Genomic DNA, 14,773 nt, shown 5'->3' on the forward strand with positions numbered 1-14,773 from the left:
CTTGTTCAGCGGCACGCACAACATTTGGCTGACTGGTTACAACACACCTTCAGATTTGGATCTGTTGTAATGTTATTAATATATGAGCGAACAAAACTTTTGCTAATGGCGCGGTGTAGCTCGTACAACGGTCTGTCTATGTCCAGTATACATCGAGAAAGAATAGAGCCTCTAGAGAAAGAATAGAAAAAGAATAACAGCTTTAGGCTTTGAATTGTTTGCGTCTTCAGCGAATTCCCTCCTTTAAGGAAATGCATGCACTGGAAAATGCAATACGAGTATTATTTCTGTCACAATATGATTTTTTGTTCGCTTTGGCGTTGCGGATAGCAGAGTTATTAGCGTCTTTGGTTATCAACAAGGTACCCAAGCGATAAGACCAAACTTTATCGCGCATCGCGTACAATTCACAATGTTTGTCCTCTGCAAAAGTAACGAAATAAATAGTTATAAGCCATATTTTCTGACAATCCACCACAAATAAAGTCAGGATATAATTAGGAAACTAAGTTTATAAAATCATTAATTTCTTTTTTTTTACATTTATCCAGTAATGTACTGTCGTAATTTACAGTAACGTTCCAATGGATAACCCTACAATGACCTCAAAGTGGAGCTTGAATAAGAAGACAACTGAGGACTCTGGTTGCATACAGTTTTGCCAACTCTTGCAGTTAACATGTCCCACGTCCTTTTGTTGTGTCTACTTACCAACGTTGTCTGTGTCTTTGGACAAAATTATGACTCCGTATGTAAGTACAGTAGTAATTAGCCAGGTATAAAGTTAGAAATAAAGTACTATAAATTATATCTTGATTCCAAGTAACGCCATGTGTGAGCCTCGTAAGAGTGATACAGTGTGTTCCTCTTATTTCAGCGCCTCCGCAATGCATTGTTAACGGAGACTGCCCCCCCCCCCCCCCACCCCCCCCCCCCCCCACCCCCCCCCCCCCCCACCCCCCCCCCCCCCCACCCCCCCCCCCCCCCACCCCCCCCCCCCCCCACCCACGATTAAAATTTTTTTTTGGTGGAAAATGGCACTTTAAACCCCTCGATTTAAAGAAAAAAAAATTAAAAACTCTTTTTGCAATGCAGTTTTTTTTTGTTCAAAAACTTTTAAAAATGTCATTTTAAAAAATTAATTTCAAGCACTTTTAAAAATTTTTTTTTATTAGAATTCCCCAAAAAATTGTTGTGCTAATGGGATTGACAATCGATTAAAAATTTTTTAAAAAAAAAAAAAGGCTTTGATTTTTTTATCTAGTTTTAAAATTGATTTGTATTTTTTTAAAAAAAAAAAAGTTATTTTTTTCCCCCACCCAAATTTTTTTTTTTTTTAAAAAATTTGATTAAAAAATATATTTTTGGGGAATTTGTAAACCCAAAGATGAAAAAAAGTGAAAACTTGGAATTTTAAAATTCCCAAAATTTTAAAAAAATTGGGGTTTTTCGAAAAAAATTTAAGATGAAAATTTTTTTTCAATTAGGCCCCTTTTAAACGATATTTCCGAGGTTATTTTGAAAAAAATAAATTTTTCCCCCCCGAAGAAGAAAAATACCACCCCCCCGGGGTTTCGGGTTCAAAATTTTCACTTTTGAAAAAAAAGGGAAGATGAACCCCAATTCCCCAAAAATTTTTTTTCAATTCGTTTTAAAAAAAAAAAAAACGGGGGCCCAAAAAAGCTTCAATGACTGCACTACGCTTTGAAAAGAATATGCGATTAAAATACAAGAAACATTGCACTAATTTTTTAATGGGTTTTTCCCCTTTAAGTAAACACACTTTACCAAATCCCCCCTTTCGGGGATATTACCCGGGTAAACAAATATCACTACACTTTTAGTACACAAAAAACTTGTAAAAACACATTACCCGAGAAGCAAGCCCAACCCCCGGGTAAAAAACTTTTTTCTTCCATCAGTCATCGTTGTGTGTGTATAGGCTATATAAAGGTAAAAAAATTTTAAACACTTAGTAATAACATCTGTTAAAAATACTTTTAAAGGAAGCAAGCCCCCCCCAGATAGCTTTTTTATCAGTCTCGTTGTGTCGTGTATCGGCTATCCCAAAGGGGGGAAATTAAAAACATATATACACTAACATTGTAAAGTAAAATTAATTTAGCCCCAAGAAAAGATAGTTTGCTTCTCAGTTCGTTGTGTCGTGTATCGGCCCTTTTTAAAAAGGGAAAAAAATACAACACTAAAATACACTAAAAATTTTAAAAAAAAAATTTCATGAAAGCCAGCCCCCCGATAGCTTTGCTTCATCAGTCATCGTTTTGTCGTGTATACGGCTATATAAAAAGGTTAAACAATATACAAAAACCAAAAAACACTAAAAACTCGTAAAGGGAAATTAAAAGGAAAAAAGCCGAAGATTTGGGGTTTTTCTTCACAGTCATCGTTGTGTGTTATAGGCTTTTATACCCCGGGAAAAATACACAACCAAAATACACTAACACTCTGTAAAGTACTTTTTTTGAGAAGAAAGCCCCAAAAAGTAGTTTTTTTTATCTCTTTGTTTTTGTCGTGTATGGTTTTAAAAAAAGGTAAAAAAAAAATTTAAAAAATAAGTACAAAACATCTGTTTAAAAACATTCATGAGAGCAAGCCAAAACCCCCGATAGCTTTGTTATCAGTATCGTTGTGCGTGGGAAGGCTATATTTCCCTAAAAAATATCCAAAATGTAGTTTAAATAAATCGTAAAGTACATAATGGAAACCCGAGGGAAAATAGCTTTGTTAAATTTTAATTTTTGGGTGTATACGGTTTTACTAAAAAGGGAAACAAATCCAAATATAGTACCCCCCATTGTAAAAAAATTAAAAGAGAAGCCCCGCCCCACAGTAGTTTGCCCTTCCCGGGTCATCGTTGGTGTGTATCGGTTATTAAAGGTAAAAATTCACAACTTATTACATAAAATTGGGAAAATAATTTTAAAAAAAAGACAGCCAAAAAGATAGTTTTTTATAGTCATCGTTGGGGTGTGATAGGCTATCTACCCCGGGGGAAAACAAAAACCCAAAATTTAAAAAAAAAACTTGTAAAGTAATTTACGATAGGGACCCAGCCACGATGTTTGCTTATCTTCGTTGTGTGTGTATACGGTATATACCGGTAAACAATATCCAAAATATAGTACAAAACATTGTAAAGTAATTACCGGCGCCAGCCCCCCCCGATAGCTTTGTTTTTTTAGTCCTGTTGTTTTCGGTAACGGCTACTAACCCCGGGAACCAATATAAAAACTATAGTAATAACACCTTTAAAGTACATTACCGGGGCGGGAAGACCCAGTGCTTTGTTCATCATTTATTTGTGTGTTTTTTAGGTATTTAAAGGGTAAAACAAAATCACAACATATAGTACACTAAAAATCTGTAAAAAAAATTACTGAGAGAAGCCCCCCCCCCCGATGCTTTGCTTTTAGTTTTCGTTGTGTCGTGTTTTTTGGTTTTCCCGGTAAAAATTCACCAAAAATGACCCTAACACTCTGAAAGAAATTTTTCGAGCCCGGCCCCGATAGCTTTGCTTTTATAGTCATCGTTGGTGTGTATCGGGTTTTTAAAAAAAAGGCTAACCAAAATTTTCCCCTAAAAGTCATAAAAACGTAAAAAAAAATTAAAAAGCCGGGACCCCAAAAAAGCTTTGTTATCAGTCAGTTGTGTCGTGTATACGGGTTTACAAAAAGGGGAAACCAATATCCACCAAAAATTTGTAATAACACTTGTAAAGAAAAATTTTTTGAGAAGCACAGCCAGCCCCCGATAGCTTTGCTTACGTATCCTTGTGTGTGTATAGGTATATACCCCGGTAAAACATATAAACCCGTTTTTTCCTAAAAATCTGTAAAGTTTATTTTTAAAAAGCACCCCCCCCCAGATAGCTTTGTTTTAGTCAGTTGTGTCGTGTATCGGTATTTCTAAAGGGAAAAAATTTAAACATTTTACATAACCCTCTGTAAAGTACATTACCGGAGCACAGCCAGCAAATGGGTTTTTTTCATATTTTTTTGTGTGTATAGGCATATACCCCGGGCAAAATCACAAAACTTGTAACAACATCTTAAGTAATTCACAGGCCAGCCCCGCCACAAAGCTTTGCTTATCCCTCATGTTGGGTCGTGTTACGGCTATATAGGCTAACACAAAATCCAAAATGTAAAAACACTTGTAAAAAAACATTACATGAAAGCCCCCCCCGCCCCCATACTTTGCTTTTAAAAATTAGTTGGGGTGTGTATACGGCTTTTAAAAGTAAAACCCCAAAAACAAAACTTTTTAAACCCCCAAAAATCGTAAAAAAACATTCCGGGCGACAGCCAGCACGATAGTTTGTTATCAGCATCCCTTGTGTTTTTTAAAAATATACTCCCCGGGTAACAAATATACAAACTTAGTACATAAAAACTGTAAAGCTAATTTAGTACACAGCCCCCAAATGTTTTTTTTTCATCAGTTTTGTGTGTGTATAGGGTATATCCGGGGTAACCAATATCAAAAACCATAGTAATAACCCCTGAAAGCTACATTCCGGGGGGAACAGCCCCCCCAATTTGCTTTTTTCCCTCAGTTCGTTTTGTGTGTAAAGTTAAAATTCCCAAAATTTGTTTTTTTTTTCCCCCCTTCCCCCCCCCCTTCTTACCCCCCCCCCAATCCCCCCTGGAATCTTTTACCCCAAAATTTTTACCCGGGAAAGGACAACATTTTTTGGGTTAAAATTTGGAAAATTGTTTTGATGCTTTCACGCCCCCGGCCACAGAAGGGGTACAAATTGAGTAAACCCCTCCGAGATGTGTCTTTGAATGATTGGAATTTTTAAAATGGCCTCAATAGGGGAATTTGTACGTTTTTTTTTGATGAATTTAAGGCAAGTTTATAAATTGTTGTTCCCCAAGTTTATTAGTTACCTCTCGAGTTTGATATATCTTTCCCCAAAATATTGTAAAGGGGTAGACTTTAAAATTTTTTAATTTTTTTCAATGGTCTGCTAATTTATTGTAAAAAAACACTTTAAAACCACTGCGCGTACCCCCTCTTGCGGAATCAGATTTTTAATAAAATTTGAAATTATGGTTTTTTGTTTTGGGGTTCAATTTTTGGTGAAGGTTTGTTGTTAATAGTTCATCTTCGCGTAAAGATGCAGCCTTTAAAAGGTCAAAATTTGTAAAATTTGAAAAAAAAAAAAAAAAAAAAAAAAAAAATATATTGTTACGTGAAGGGGATTTTTTTTACAAATCAGTAAAAAAAAATTTTTCCCCAAGGGGAGTGTAGCGGGTACGGTGGTTTATGCGAGTAACCGAATCAAGAAGTCGAGCGTGGTGGTTAAGGGGGTGACCGCTGCCCCCTGCCCCGAAGCAGCCCGTGGGCATTGGTGGGGTTGTAAAAAATTTCCCCTTGGCCCCGGTTAAAAGTTTAGAGAGGGTTCTTAGCCTTTTCGCTGGTAAAAAGCTTTTAAAACTGTTATTGTAAAAAAACAAAAAAAAAATGAAACTGTTTTGTTTGAACATTAATTTTAGAAATTGTTAATTTTTACGTATTTCTCGATGTGTGGGTTTTTGAAATAAAAGAAAAAAAAGGTTTTTTTTTTCAGAAATAAGAAGGATATTAGTACAATTAAACTCAAATAACATAAAAAATTTTATATATAATATAATTTTTTAAAAATTATATTTAATATATATATTTTATTATTTTAAAATAAAAAAAGGGTAATTAAAAAGGTTAATGGGTTTTTAAAGGGAAGTTAAAGGGTGGTTTTTTGGGTTTTTTATTTTTCTTTGGTTTTTCCCCCCCCTTCCCCCCCTTTTGGAATTCCTGGCTTTTTTTTTTTTTTGTTTTGGTTGGGCTCCGGTGGGGTTTTTATTTTTTTGTTTTCTTGGGATTATTTTGTTTTTTGGATAAAAAATCTTTTAAAAATTTTACGTATAACTGATTATCTTTGAAAAAAAAAATTTTTAAATTTTAGAGATTATTTCTTAAAAGTTACATCATTCTCTGTAACGTAATTCTGTACAACAGTAAATCTTCTGTTTGTGGTCGTTATAATTTTTCACCATGATAGATACAGTCTAGGATGTTTCGATGATTATAAGAGTCTGCCGTAGTGTGTATCTGCCAGAGTATATTATTCTTAGTGTTATCAACATTTATGTATTATAATAGTAGATCAACGTGACTTTGTTACCATCCATGGTGATCCTCCTGTAATTAAGAAGAAAATTCTCAAAACCCTATAGCACACAAACAAATATTCCTTTAAGGGCGCAATGGAATAATTTCCTAAGTCTAAGGTTAAAATAGTGGAAAATAGTTTTCAGGTCCTTCCACATCCACCTTGCCTTACCTTCCTTTCGCAGACGATTTATTTTCTCTTTTGAGATAAGCTATAAATACTAAGAATATATAAATTATGTTAAATATGCGCTATTACATACAACTGCATGCTACTTACTACTTTACATTGGGGTTATGTTGTAATTCTAGAACAATCTATAAAAAGTCTCTGGGAAACGTGTTTCTCAGCTGAATTTTCTTTAATATAAAAAGTAGTTTCCTCTTTTTTATACGTGGGAGCGGTCCTAAGTTCTCTAACAACCCTGTACAGTAAATGTCTCGAGCTTAATCCGTAATTCAAATTGTGTTGTGTAATTCGTCACTTAATCGATCATGGTTAATTTGGGAGGAGAGTAATACTCGGTTAATTGATAGCAACAACACGACGAACAATTTGGCAGTACCAATTGAACTTATAAATAAAGTTAATCATATTGGGTAATACTGAAATTCTGAGTCTGTTTTATAAGTTTAGTAATAGTGGTCACAGTTTTTTATAAATCAGGCACTAACTCACTCAGCCGTTCTAGCTTTTACCTTGGGGAAGACTCTGGCACAAACATCTGTAACAAATAATATTCCGGATTCCAGAACTGCCAGTGAGTTTGCGATACTGCGAACTCCTGCTTCCACAGATAAATTTAGAGTTGCTTCAATGTATGGAATTTAAAGGATAAGGTTTTACCCATGCTGGCCTAGTTTATCAACAAGGGAAAGCTGAATGATGCTGCAGATATTGCGTCAAGTCTCAACTACTCTGTCTGTAACTGAGTTAAAGGACAAGTGTAATAGCGTTTCCGATTAGGACAGTTAGATAGAGAACAAACATGGTCGGACAATTTTGTTACGTGGATTAATCACGGTACATCGAAACTCGGGGGCTGATTTGACACATAACATATCGTCATTGCGAATTTAATCATGGCATAACATTACATACCATGCTTGAAATCCATGTGTTAAAATGAGACGATACGGCCTCTGGAAAAAATTAATATTGTTACAGAAACACACCGCAGTAACAATCGACTTAGGACACTAACATGAGATCTTGGTGGGTAAGGAGATACATGTAGCCTGTCACCATCAAATGTATACCTCTCTCCAAAAATCCTCTCTCCAACCTAAATGTATATAATGTTCAGATGAATAATATCCCTTCCCACTAAAAAGTAGTAATTTCAGCATGAAAAGTATCCTCTATATCATGAAAAGAAACTTACACTTCCATTACATAATGTGATCCTTTCATCATCAAAAAGTCTCCTTCCAGTATAAAAAAGTATCCTTCCACCAGACCAAAGTATCCATTCAGTAAGTCTTACATAGGAAAGTATTTGTGTGCCCACAACACATCTACATTTTCTTACGACAAAAAAATTATTTTACAAATGTTTTTTCGATCGTTTTCCCTAAAAACTAATAATTACAACTGGTAAATAGCAAGCAAAGAGTTGTTTAACACATTTTAAAAATTATATTTTAAACCATTAATATGTGAGTATGATTAATTTTATACCAAAAAATACAAGAATATTATATTAAATAACTATATTGCAGTTGAAATAATAAACTTCATAAAGAGAAGCAATGGTGGAAGATATGTTTGCGGATTTACTGGAGACTCCATGAAGTGGTAGGTATGTTGTTCGGTCCAACGTATAAAACCCTGTGATTCTGTTTCCACTACTCCTAGTGTGTATAGAATCCTGTGTTATGTCCTGTCCGGTGTACCGGACGACTCTTTCCTGTTTTATATAATAATACAGCTATAATCGCTGTAAATACATTGTATACATCCGGTTCGATTTCGAAGTGAAAGTCACTCTCGCTTGGACTATTAACAACTGGTAAAATCATGCAAATGCTATTTTGCTTCTTGTTATTACATGCATCATATATAAAGGGACCCACGGCACCCAGTCGCTCTCTCCCGAAATTTGGAAAGCAGACAACAGTAATATTGGTAGCCAAGTAGTTATTTTTTTAATCTAGAAAACATAATTCATTATGGAGGTCCTTAAGTTCAACAATTCCTCCTGCGGGAAGATTTCCCCGAGCCCACTATTTGTGGAGGATATTTATTTTTATACCCTCCTAAATCAGCCAATGTGTCACCCCCCGCCCCCCGGAAAAACTTTCTATATACACCGTTATAAATGAGGAAAGGCGCATAATGAGGATTGTTATCTCTTATTTTATGCACCTCCTAGCGTTAGTCAGACTTAAATAAGTACATAAGTAAGTTTTGTCGTTTGGGCTTTCCAAACGATGTCAAAGATTGCACGATTCACGCTATCCATCAAAAGAGGAAAGTGTTTGATTGTTTTACTAAGTCAGAGATGGCGGAAAGTTTTCTGGGAGAATTAAAAAATTCCAATATAATTTTTGCTATGCTTACAGACCTAGACCTTGAGCTGTTGAAAGAAATAGACATCTGTTTGATGTAATGTAGATTCTCTTTCATATTTTCCGTCGGGAATTAATTGACGAGATGATGTCGTCCTCTGGGACTTGTAGAAGCTGGTAATATTTTGGACTCTTGAGCAGAGCTTGATGAAAGCTCTTTATCCTTCCACAAACCAACCTTAAACCTTTTGAACGGGGATGAAAACTGTTCAAATTCTCACCACAAATTGTTAGTAACACAACTGTATGTTGTTTTCCTTCTATGGGTTTTCAATGTCATCCACGTTCTTGAATATGTAGGATGAAAGAGAGGCAACGCAAATTGACCGCATACATCTGTGAATGACTAGTTCATATTTAATGTAGGAACATCACAAGTACAATTCAACTTTACGAAATATATGATGACGTCCTTAGATGTATTCTACATCTGTTATTTAGCTCCTCACAAAATTCTGGGCAGCCACTACGACGAACGACGCTTCTAATAATTAATGAAAGAGTGCAATTCAACCTCCTACACTTCCCAGACATATACAATATCCACCTTGTTTCAACCAGAGGCTGTAATGATTCAGGAGCTACGGTCCCTTGAACAGAGCAGACCCTAAGGCAGAGTGTCGCTAGTCGAGCGGTCCTTAGACGATGGACCTTGGGTCTCTGAAAGCTAGTCGCATATACAAATTCAAATTCTATCTGTGATCGTTGCACTTTTTTATCAGTAACAAATCCCACCTTGTAGTGTTTTGACTCTCTTTCCACTTAGTCAGTTTTGACAGAATTCTCGTCGCACAGGGCCAGAGGCCCTGTGAAGACAGGGGCAGAATTAAGGGCTTCAAAAGGAGGATCGATCACCTTATAAAAAAAGAAGAAAGAAGAAGTTGTTTGGAACTAAGCATGGTACTTAAGCCCTTCTTGGTTTATTCCCTTTCCCGAGTATTGTTCCTACTTGCAGTGTTAAAATAGATGTACGCTCGATTACGTAGTTACTTTTTGCAGTGTTGAAAAGATGTACGCTTTACGTAGTTATTGGTTTATTTCGATTTGTTTATTCCGGCTTATTAAACAAGGCCGACTTCTAATGCTTAAACAAGTGGAAATTAATTTACAGGAAATAGATAATTTACAGGTATATTAAAGAGTAATAATGGTTATTAAAATGTGATTCGTATTTCTGTCGTGGCCCGCAACACTTAGCCATAACTTTAGCCGTATTGTATTCTTAAAGTTGGAAGTGCTGGAGTGTTCATATCCGGAAACTAAAGCCCGGATGCGCACCGATGCAAGGCGACTGTACTGTAGTCACTGCTGTAATGTGATTGTACTGTCGTGGCCCCGCAACACTTCCTCAACTTTAGATTGTATTTGTTGAAAGTGCTGGAGTGTTCATATCCGGAAACTAAAGCCCGGATGCGCACCGATGCAAGGCGACTGTATGTAGTCACTGTCGTAATGAGATTGTATTGTCGTGGCCCGCAATCACTTCCTCAACTTTAGATTGTATTTGTTGAAAGTGCTCGAGTGTTCATATCCGGAAACTAAATCCCGGATGCGCACCGATGCAAGGCGACTGTATGTAGTCACTGCCGTAATGTGATTGTATTGTCGTGGCCCGCAACACTTCCTCAACTTTAGATTGTATTTGTTGAAAAGTCCTCAACCGAATCTGTAGCGATAGTAAACTTTTATCTCGTAAGAATTTCCAATAATAATGCCGAATATTTCACTCAAACGTATAGTTTATGAAACCATTTACTTCGGTGTAGAAACCAAAATTGTGGTATGAAGTCGTGTGGAAATTCGATAACTCAACCTTCAAAAATATACATTATTATTCCAATATAAATGTAAAATTAAGTAATTAATCGTCAAAATTATAAAAGGTCTTATAATTTATAATTCCTTGTTTGAGCAATAAATAGTATATTATAATGTTGTTTTACTTTGTATGCGATAAAAATATTAGCATTGCTATAATAATATAAATGTAATTTTTTAATTTTAAAAATTCCAGATAAAAGTTCAGATGTTTTATAATTGTTCATAAATCGCGAAAATGGAAAAAAAAAACTAACGTAAAATCAATACTTATTTTTTTATTTTATGAGATATTTTGACACAAGGCTGCTTTTAATAAAAACTTCAAAAAAAATTGAAATGGTTGAATTTTGCATTTTTTTTGGTCTTATTTGCCTTGTTGCAGAAAGGTGTCACAAAATGAACAGTATTTAATAACATTTAATTTTTAAACTATAAAAAGTATGTGTTTTTTACAGTTTCGTAGCTCATTAATCGACAACGCTCAAACTACTGTCGTATACGCAAAACTTTCCAGCACGAGGATGTCTGCTCCCTGCTGAAGTAGTCGCTGTTTTGACGCGGTGGAAAGTTGAGACAGCCGTGCGTCAAGGGAGAAGAGAACAAAGTTACGCGGGATGAGGCCACAGTCTGATAGTCTGTGTTTACTTCGCCCATCTTATTAGTCCCTACTAATTAACAACAGCCCGGCCTCCATTAACTTGTTAGTTCATTTTATACGTTAGCCGGGACCGTAATCCCTTGTCCGTGTGTCATCAGAAAGTGGAATATATACAGGGTGTTCCGTAACTCTCTGCACAAAGGTGTACCACGTTATTGCTCAGGCAAAGACAAATATATTTCACCATATGAACATGGGTCTCCGATGCTTAGTTTCCCATCTGTCTGTATGTATGTGTTCTTTTATTAAAAAATTAATGTCAAAAACCAATAAATTAAATTATACAAATCTTTTTATAGATGTTTATGATAACAAGGCCAGTTACTGAAAAAACGTATAACGAAATTATTTTTAGTATTTTCAAAAATAGTGACCATTAAATGTTTTAAACTTTAAATATCTTAAAAACCAGCGGTCTTTCTCAAGAATTTACATACATAACAATTTTCAAAGGATATTATCACAAATATAATGGAAACACAACATTATTTAAATTGACTAATAAATAACTGATGTAGAGCAAATTGAGTTTTTGTATTGTTGGCTGTTCGCTGAGAACCTCAATGTGGACGAAGTCTTGTCACAGTAAATTTGTTGGTCTCATTAGATTTGTGATAATATCCTCTACAAACTTTTATTAATTCGTCCTTTTGTACATTATGTATATGAATACAAATAAAGTAATTTGATTTTATGTATGTAATTCTTGAGAAAGACCGCTGGTTTTTAAGATATTTAAAGTTTAAAACATTTAATGGTCACTATTTTGAAAATACTAAAAATAATTTTGTTATATGTTATTCAGTAACAACTGGCGTTGTTTTCATAAACATCTATAGCAAATTTTGAATCATTTATTGGTTTTTGAGACATTACTTTTTTAATAAAAAAACCACATACAGACAGACAGATGGGAAACTAAACATCGGAGACCCGTGTTCATTTTGGTTCTAAAAAGTTGTCATTATGGAGAAATTTTACAAAATTACTCGTATGTTCTTAAATACGTTTTAAATGTCTTGTTAATTGTGGAGTAACAATGTAAAATATTTTTATGTTGTTTTAATATTTTTAAATATTACTAGTAAATTAATAGCAATAAATGAGAAGTAATTTAATTTAACTTAATTAGTTAACAGTTTATGTTATACACCACAAAATACAAGTCTTCACGTTTGGAATTTACTTACAATTTGCATTTTAAGGGTTCAATTTAAAACTGTCAGCACTATAAATGTGGGTCAAGGTCACTATGAACCGACCTTTAAACTTCGAAATTCAGGTATTTTTAACGTGCACCCTACATAAAAAATGTGCTTTATATAGAAATATAGGATCCCAAAACCTTTACAAAGGAACAAAAGCTATTGCACCGTTATTTAATTCCTTCTTGCGGTTCTTCTTGACCACCAAAGCCAACAAGGTGAACTCTGTCAACTGCAGATCAGAGTGTAGCTTGGTCTGGTCGGACCTCTGTACTGCAGAGTTCTCGGTTTTAGCGCGATATCGCCAGTTGTGCAGTTTTCTAAACGCGTATTGTTAAAGCAGGACATTGTGAAGTAAAGTTGAAGTGCCAGTGTCTAACAAGGATTCTGCTAATGAAAGAAGCAGGAACTTGAGGAGCAGCACAGAATAGCCGTTGTTATAGGTCTAATTTAGGGACTAGAGTGTAATCTGGTAGGCTGGAAGTGAAATTACATACTTGGACACCATATATAAATACTGCATTTTGTTTTGGTTTTATTTCTATTAAAACATATGCAATTGTTCACCAACTTAAAATGTATATTTTCAATGGTTAAATTACATGTAAATAAGCATAAGTAAATAATAAATATTTAAAAAGGGTTTTTATCACTTATTTTATTACTACATATTTACTCGAAACATTTATATAGCCGAGTGGGTTATAACGGCCTATAAATCTTGTGTTGTGAGTCTATAGGATCTAAACTATCTATGAAAGAAAAAATACCAAGCCTCTTACACCAATAGGAGATGACAACCGGTAACAACAAATGCGGTTTTACTTTAACCTGAGGTTAAACCGTTACAAATTAAACTTGGTATACCATTGGGTATATTTAACCTAATGGTTTATCTGTTTTGGGGAAAGAAGATGTAGAGGAGGGAGCGGGGTTGTTCTGGCATTGTTGTCAATGGGCGTAGTGTAGCGGGTACAGCGGTTATCGCAAGATAAGATAAGAATTAAGCAACGTTGTGCGTGGCTGCTGCTTGGATGGATGATCGCTGAGCGATCCTGTCCTTGCAAGCAGCCCGCCTGCCCGGCCATTGGTGGTGGTTCGGAAGCTTTTAAGCCGTTGGTCTCCAGGTTAAGTGTTAGAGAATAATTCAAATTCAAATATTTTACTGTCATATTAATTTCATAAACATTAACAAAGTCATAATTATTCTTGTTAAATTATTCCTAACTTAGATTAAAGGATAAATAGCTAAATAAATGTTACAAATAAAAAATAACTTAAAATGAAGTTAATACAAATTCAGAGTTCCAGGAACACACAATGGTAAATTTAAAAATTATAAAAGAAAAGCAGCTGCATGGACTGTATTAATGTTTGAAAATATCAAACATTAATACAGTCCATTATTTAACTAACTAACTAATATTCTATGACAATGTGTTAACATGATAACAAATAAATAAAGTAATAAATAATAGCAAAAAATTAATGGTAAATTAAATTTGAACAAATTGTAAAACAGAACAGTAATAAAAGAAACTATAGACTAAAACTAAATAACAATATTATTCTGAAATGGTAATGTTAATCAACATAACACTCAAAACTGCAGTAGTCAATGCAACAATATGACATTCCACATAGAAATGGCTGGCGAGGAATAAAACTAAATAACAATATTATTCTGAAATGGTAATGGCATGGACACTCAAAACTGCAGTAGTCCAATGCAACAATATGACATTCCACATAGAAATATAAAACTAAATAACAATATTATTCTGAAATGGTAATGGTAATCAACATAACACTCAAAACTGCAGTAGTCAATGCAACAATATGACATTCCACATAGAAATGGGCTGGTGAGGAATAAAAGTACTTAAAATATTTTTAATTTTCATGCATTCTGTAATGTTATAAGATAAGAGGGTTCCTTAGCCCTAACTTCGCCTTGCGAAATAAGCATCCTTTACCATTGTCAGAAATTTATTTTTCACTACCATTTATTAATATAAATGATTTATACCTAAATTAACCAGTAAACTAAAGTTTCCACTGAGATAGTGGTGATAAGCTATACCTCCTATGCGTAAAGTATATTTTATGGGAATATCATAGCCTAACATCATTTAAAAATTTAACAGTTAAACATAAAATTGTTGTTTGATATTCGTAATTGTTGCAGTGGTGCATCAGACATACGCACGTACACCAATCTTACCTTACTAGAAATAAATATTTATTTGGAGGGGTATGAGTTAATAGTTTCATAGCAAGTATTTAACCGTGAGCATATAATGGGTTTTAAAAACTACGAACGTTTCCTTTATTTACAAGT

General features: G+C 34.5%; 1 protein-coding gene across 1 annotated transcript in view; it reads left to right on the top strand.

The window, feature by feature from the left end:
• Positions 1–603: 603 nt before the first annotated feature.
• LOC124353548 (collectin-46-like) overlaps positions 604–14,773 on the top strand; it is a 107,041-nt gene continuing 92,871 nt past the window's right edge. The window contains exon 1 of the mRNA XM_046803437.1: positions 604–752. Coding sequence (XP_046659393.1) covers positions 680–752 — 73 coding nt within the window. The 5' untranslated portion in view covers positions 604–679. The remainder of the gene's footprint in view (positions 753–14,773) is intronic.

The sequence above is a fragment of the Homalodisca vitripennis genome, chromosome 2, assembly GCF_021130785.1.
Source record: "Homalodisca vitripennis isolate AUS2020 chromosome 2, UT_GWSS_2.1, whole genome shotgun sequence".
NCBI classification, from domain to species: domain Eukaryota; kingdom Metazoa; phylum Arthropoda; class Insecta; order Hemiptera; family Cicadellidae; genus Homalodisca; species Homalodisca vitripennis.